This window comes from Pygocentrus nattereri, chromosome 4, assembly GCF_015220715.1.
Source record: "Pygocentrus nattereri isolate fPygNat1 chromosome 4, fPygNat1.pri, whole genome shotgun sequence".
Taxonomy (NCBI): domain Eukaryota; kingdom Metazoa; phylum Chordata; class Actinopteri; order Characiformes; family Serrasalmidae; genus Pygocentrus; species Pygocentrus nattereri.
The window spans coordinates 30028789-30035521 of record NC_051214.1 but is presented as its reverse complement, the minus strand read 5'-3'; the positions used below and the strand labels follow the sequence as shown (position 1 = coordinate 30035521).

Below are 6733 nucleotides of genomic sequence, written 5' to 3'. Positions count from 1 at the left end.
CTTCACTTTGAATTTAGGTTACTTGACCTGTCTCTGTACTGGTACAAATGTTGGGAAAGAACACAAAGAAGGTTGTTTGGACAATTTGGTGTTATGAAACAAAACCATCACATGATTTTTGGGGAAGTACTAGTGTTTCCTGTTGCTTTTGCTGATGCTGGAGAATTCTGTTTGTCAGCAGTTTCTGAATGGCATCATGTGACCTTCTGATTCTAGTCAAATGGGTCTGTCCAAACTGCACAAATCCACTTTGAGGGTCTGAGCTTCTTCATTTGTATGAGTTTAAGACTGAGGTTAACATGGCTAAGGTAGCAGCTCTGTTAGCAGTACTGGCTTTTGCCCTCAAGGACTTTGAAGGGGTCCATGGTGGGATCCAGCCTGGAACCTGCAGGCTTGTGTGTGACCCTTTCCAATCCCAGAGTAGCACACATGACTTGGGGGCTAATGGCCTGGTCATTCCCCTCTCCTCTTCTGGAGGGGGTCCACCAGGTCCGGCAGGGCCTCCAGGGAAAGCAGGACCTCCAGGCCCACCTGGCCCTCAAGGAGAGAGCTCCGTAACGCGGGGAGGAGTGGCTTTCTATGCAACCCTGAAGGAGGACTTCGGCAAAGATGAAGTGCTGAAGTTCACTAATGTGATAACAAACCTGGGCGGCCGCTATGACTCCTCGACTGGCGTTTTCACGTGCCGGGCAGCTGGAGTGTATCAATTCAGCTTTCACATAGTAAAGACGGGAGTCAGCCTCAGGGCTGACCTGGTGCTCAATGACAGGGTAAGTTCAAGAAGTGTGTTTTCATCAGATCAGATTCTACACTTTTCCTTTTATCAAACCACATTTCTGTTTGCATGTAGGAGCTATTTCATTATTTGTAGTTTATTGAAAAGTTACTATTAAGTATGGTCTTGTTTTGCACAACTCTATTCCTTTCCTCATTTTTTTTCATTTCTTGGCATCTAAAAAAATGTAGAAAAAGCTAGCAGTACAGACTCAAATCTGGACAGAAGATAAATCTGATTTAAATGTAATTAAAACTGTAACTTCTTTTAGAATTAACTGCATATTCACAATGTAAGCTATTACATTTGAACAGCACTTCAAATTGAAAGTAATAACTGTCAAATACTACGGACTAATACATGCACTCATATTCAAGCATGTAAGAATAATGAAAAGACAATTTTGCACATATTCGAAATATTGCAAATATTACAAACTACAGTAATATAAATCCTCACTCACACACGGACAATACCAGTACTAAGCAAGGTCATTTACTGACCAGTACAATGGGGAATAATGAGCCATTTGAAAATGGCAGTAGTCTTATACATTATAATAAAATTTCATGATGAATGGATGCAAAGAAATGTGAACATTTTCTTGTGGGAAAAATCTTGTTCCATTAACTTCCATAAAAAGTTAAGGATGTTTTTTCTTCTCCGGTAAAGTTTAAATTTTGGAGAAACAAGTTTGTAACAACATCCTAATAATATCTGCTACTGCTACGTACAAGCAGGGGCATCACTAAAGGTTAAGGGGGAAGAGGGGCTAAGCCTGTACTAGGGGGCTATGAGGGCATGGTCCCCAAAGAGAAATCTTTTCTCCAAAGTGTTTACAATTCACTTTCATGGTAGCAACAGCCAGAAAAAGTCCATCAGCCGTGTTAAGTATATGCAAATAACAAATATGAATAACAAATGGTTATTTGGTCAAATTGGCACACAGTAGATCTGTTGTAGTTTGTGTTAAGCACAGTGCAAGTATGACAAACACTGTATTCAACCACTTACAGCAGACACAGATCAAGCAAAGGTACTGAAGTCAAGCAATGCTACCTCCTCTCTCTCAGATCAACTGCAAGGTCCTAGTTATATTACACAGATTATAGATCATTATAGTTCAGAATCAGTTGGTGCAATCAGAAAGAGTGTGATTTTGCTCTGTAGGCTATTTAATAAGCTAAGTGACAAAATCTTATTTTAATGGTGAAAATTTGATATGCTCTTACTTAAGTTTAATTAAATTAAGTATTCATTTCAACTGAAAGCTTATATGACTTTCCCTCGCTTTCTTCTTGATCACTAATCTACATCAGATTTCTCTCCTTCTTCCTGTGTTTGCAATATATTAATTTAATGAAACTCACATGTTCAAGAACTGAAGGAAATAATGATCAATCGACTTTTTTTTTGCTTGTTTTTAACTGGTAAAAATCTTTTCGCCTGATTGGCCTTCGATGGAGCTGCTGCCTCTTTATTTCCATCTATAGGTTGAGGAATGAGGGATATTAAAATGTGCTATGACCTTTTCACACAAAGTTGAAGTCGCTTCTTTTTTTCCGGTGCCACCTTAAATGCTACAGCAGCTACATTCTGGCGCCTTACATTTCTTACATTCCTGGAAAAATGTGAACAAAAATCTGACAAATGGGAAGCATTCGTTCTTTTCACTGACATTAACTTACTGCAAACAGCAATATATATGCTAAATACTCGTGTCATTATTTCCAAATACTGGAGGGAAATCTGAAAACAAAGAATATAAAGTGTTGTCAATAATGCTATTTCTGCCCCTCTTGTGTGTTTACACTCTCACGCTCACTATGAAGTGAGGTTAAACTAGTTGGCTTGTCAGCTAGTTTGCTCATGTTATTGTTAGCCTCTTTTTTCCACCTCAGTTAAAACCAAAGTTAACTAAAGGTCGCTAACTGAGTTCGAGTTAAACAACCAAGTAAAAAACATATATCCAGCTATACTGACTGTAATTTGCCACAAATCCAAATTGTAAACAGATATTTACTGTTTCACACTATTTCACTCTGTATATTAGATATTATGAACAAGGTCTAGTGTTTAATTTAGTGAGTTTTTAACCAAATCCTGTCTTCAGCTCAGTTCCTGGTTACTTTGCAGTGCATAACCAGAGACCCTCCCCCAAGTCTGATATGATTGACTTACAACATATGAGGTCTGTTATGGTTGGCTTACAACGTATGAGGTCTGATAAGATTGGCTGAATGCTACGTTAATCAATCTGTGGTAGTACAGCAGAGGCAGTACTGCATTAGAGCAGCAGCAATAAGTCATGCCCTGCTATTAATAACATTCGGGGGGGGGGACTATTTATTAAAAATTTTGAATAAGCAAATTCCAGAGGTTTTTCAATCTAAGAAATAATTACTGTTAAATTGACAACATGCTAATAAGAGCATGAAGAACTTGAACATATTTTCACACATGCATATATTCTCTTCTTGGAGATCTATGGGTTCTTACAGATCCTGCAGGGTTAACCTCAAATTCAAATCTAAGATACCTCATTCTGCTAATCAAGGCAATTTCAAGGCAATTCTTACATGGAGTCAATTAATTTTGGAGCTAAAGTCAGTAGTATAATAGATCTCTAGGACCAGAGTTGGCAGCACTTTAGAGGAGCTGAGTTCTAACAGTGTGACTGTTATGACAATGATATTGTTTCTGTGTTTGTATTTGTTGTAGGTCGTGGCCGCTGCAGTAGCTGTGGACGCGCTCCACACCGACACAGCCAGTAACAGTGCAGTGCTGCAGCTGAGGGCTGGAGACCGTGTGTATGTGCGCCTTAACAAGAGCGACAGGACCCTCAAAGACACACAGAACCTTTTCAGCACCTTCTCCGGCTACCTGCTGTACGAGCTCTGAACCTCTCACCCACCCAGTCACCCAAACACCGCTAGGCCACAATACACCTGTTATGTATAAATGACAGTTTGTCTTGTATGAAAGTTTCCTGATAGCTTGTCCAGCCAGAGGTCTGTTGCTGAGCTGTGAAGCCACACCTTGCCTGTGCTGCATTGTCCCTGCCTTTGTCTGAGAAACCTGTTTGTGCCACTTTGTATTCAGGCTGTGAGTCTGTCATTGAATAAAAAGGAAAGCTCTGTTACCAAGTCCCTGACTAAGGCTTTTTGTGGCCACGGAAGAATCAATTCTTCAATTTAGCTGCAAGGCCGAGACCTTGGCAACACATTTCATAGTGCATTGGAAGAGATGTCACACACAGATTACAACACCAGCAAAGGAGATCTCTCTTGCTCTCTCTCAGTCACACACACAAACACAGTTGCTGAAGTGTTACTAATGCTTTCAAGCCTGATCTATTGATCATAGCGTCTAGCTACATTTTTACATGAGGGAGGTAAAAGCCCTAGACCCATTCTAGGTCTTGGGCGCAATCCCACAAGCATTAAAAGCAGACATTGAACAATCCACTTACTATGAGATTAGACAATTCTAATCAACAAATGGCCTCCACTGACCTTTCCTTATAGTGGATGAGACTCATCAGAACACAATAATACAACTAGCTCTGAGCCAAGTGGGTAATCAAGTCAAGAGAATTCCCACTGGGCTTGTTAATGTGAGCTAATGTATAAACTCATGAATATATGCATAAGAATGTTCAGGCGAACTACAGTACAGATGTTACATTAAAGTGTATATCTGTAGCAATTTAGGGGTTAAACCATCAGCTCACACCTCATGTGGTACAGCCACTGGTTTGTTAACTGTATTCATGAAGCTGAATTAGCAGTCCACCTTAAATGATGTAGCAGCAGCATTCTGGAGTCTATACAGACTAACATCAGCCACAAGAGATTAGCATATTAGCATACGATGGTGAGAATCTGGTATTGGCTGACACAACATGCAGTGCTCCGGGAAAGTTCACTAGCAGTTTTCATACATGAATCAACAGAGGTGACAAGACTGAAAACACTGGTTATCGAGGATGAGGACATATCCGAGCTGAAACGCTGTAGTCATGTAGCTAGCATTAGTTTGTTGCATACTGACGGTCATGATTATGTCACATTTATGGTAAAAGCTTTCGTCAGTTGAAAAGCATGATGTGAATGTTAGTCACCTTGGTTATCTCAGTGTAGAATTTAATAAGAAATACGTTTACATTACCAAGCTAAAGTGGTGTTTATCTGTTCAAATCACATCCGAGCAACTTCATCATATGTGGTCTGCCATTGAATATGTATGCAATTCCTGGCCATGTGACCTTAATGCAAATCAGAACTCATCTGTTGTTTTTTCACTGCTTTAATATGGCAGCGCAAATGCAATCTGACCCTTTCTTCACTTTCATCTCATTCTAACGATGAACAGCTTAAAGCCATTCAGAGCAAATTACCTTAATGACACAGGCTTGTTCTGCTTGTCTGTCTGTTGTTCATGGTAACAAATGAAGATAAAATGTGCACATTCTTTTTATGACTGTGCAAAGGTTTAATTATATTGTAAGAAACAGTGTTGAAGTGGATCGGTCCTGTCTGGCCCGCACTCAGTCTGCTTAGTAAGGTCAGTATCAACATTTTATGAAATAAAAATAAAAAGTATTTTATCATAACTCATCAGATTTAACTAGGACACTGTGAAATGTGAGTCTGTGTTAAGCTGCTTGTGAGCAATAAGGGGTGAAAGGGGAGGGATTAGAACACCCTGCTGTGAAAACAACTCACACCTTTCCACAAAACAATTTTTTTTTCATATTAAAAAAACGACTGTCAAAATATAAAATCATTTCAACAGACATTTTTTTTAAATGTTGACTTGTTTGCTAACCTACAAGCATGAAAATCCAGTTTTGTAAATCACACACATTTCCATCAATATATATGTCATATTGTCGTGGTTGGTTAGTGTAGTGGTTAACACCTCTGCCTTCTACACTGTAGACTGGGGTTCAATCCCCACCAGAGCAATCACCCTACACTATACCAATAAGAGTCCTTGGGCAATACTCCTAACACCACCTTGGCCTACCTGTGTAAAAATGATCAAATTGTAAGTCGCTCTGGATAAGAGTGTCAGCCAAATGCCGTAAATGTAAAATGTCGCTGTTCAAAGAAAAACAAGGACCTCCAAAATAGTAACTTTACAGGAGAGGGGAAGAACTCTCATACCTTTGCATGTAAGTCAAGGTAAAGAGATTTTATTCATTAATAATTCATTCATAATTCATTTTGGAGCATTTTTGTTGGTCCAGGCATCATGAAATTTTTACGCAGCGTAAAGGGCGGCTGGTATTTTGAGTGACGTAGAAAAATAAAAATCGACAAAAATGGAGATACATGGTTTTCATTGGACAAAGACAAAATATTACATGGGAAGAAAAATGTATAGTTCAAATGAGAGACCAGACAGAAGTAACACAGAAATCACATTTTATGGCCATTGTGAAAAGGGCTTAAATATAGGGTCATAACTGCAGTTATATAATATAATCTATTTAGTTTGATTTACTTTCTGAAAGGTTTAACTCTAAATTTCTGACAGATGACAAATAAAATGGCGAAAGATGTGAGTGAAACAGTAACTTCAAACATTGTTTCTCCTTACGAACACAAATGCTACTGAAGTTTAGAAACAGCTCTTTTAACAGAATATATAATTATTAATATAAAATTCCAAACTGCTTTTGCTATCTGTGACTTCTAAGGTTAACAGTGGTTAAAAACGTCTTTACTCTCTGCTGAAGTTTTAATAAGCTCCTCTGGGTTTCATGGTTTCAGCCCTAAAAAACAGAACTCAAACTTTTGTTAATGTAAAGGCTTATTCCTGAAATGTACTCCCCTTCGAGTCTTGGGTGGCCTTGTCCTGCAATCCATGCTGAATATGAATTTGTGACATTAAAGAAATGACTTTTACATATGATAACCAACTGAAGGTCTCAGTGTAGCTCCTGAGTGT

General features: G+C 38.8%; 1 protein-coding gene across 1 annotated transcript; it reads left to right on the top strand.

Annotated features, from left to right (window-relative positions):
* The first annotated feature begins 233 nt into the window (after window positions 1-233).
* Window positions 234-3922, top strand: si:dkey-5n18.1 (uncharacterized protein LOC570444 homolog). The gene is made up of 2 exons (XM_017689282.2): window positions 234-770; window positions 3497-3922. The coding sequence occupies exons 1-2, from the start codon at window positions 300-302 to the stop codon at window positions 3674-3676; spliced, it is 651 nt and encodes a 216-aa protein (XP_017544771.1). The 5' UTR covers window positions 234-299; the 3' UTR covers window positions 3677-3922.
* Window positions 3923-6733: the final 2811 nt, after the last annotated feature.

Excerpts from the sequence above, each read along its gene's own strand:
- si:dkey-5n18.1 (XM_017689282.2), top strand. The coding sequence starts at position 300 with ATGGCTAAGGTAGCAGCTCTGTTAGCAGTACTGGCTTTTGCCCTCAAG. Across the intron at positions 771-3,496 it reads ACCTGGTGCTCAATGACAGG|GTCGTGGCCGCTGCAGTAGC; the intron begins GTAAGTTCAAGA and ends TATTTGTTGTAG.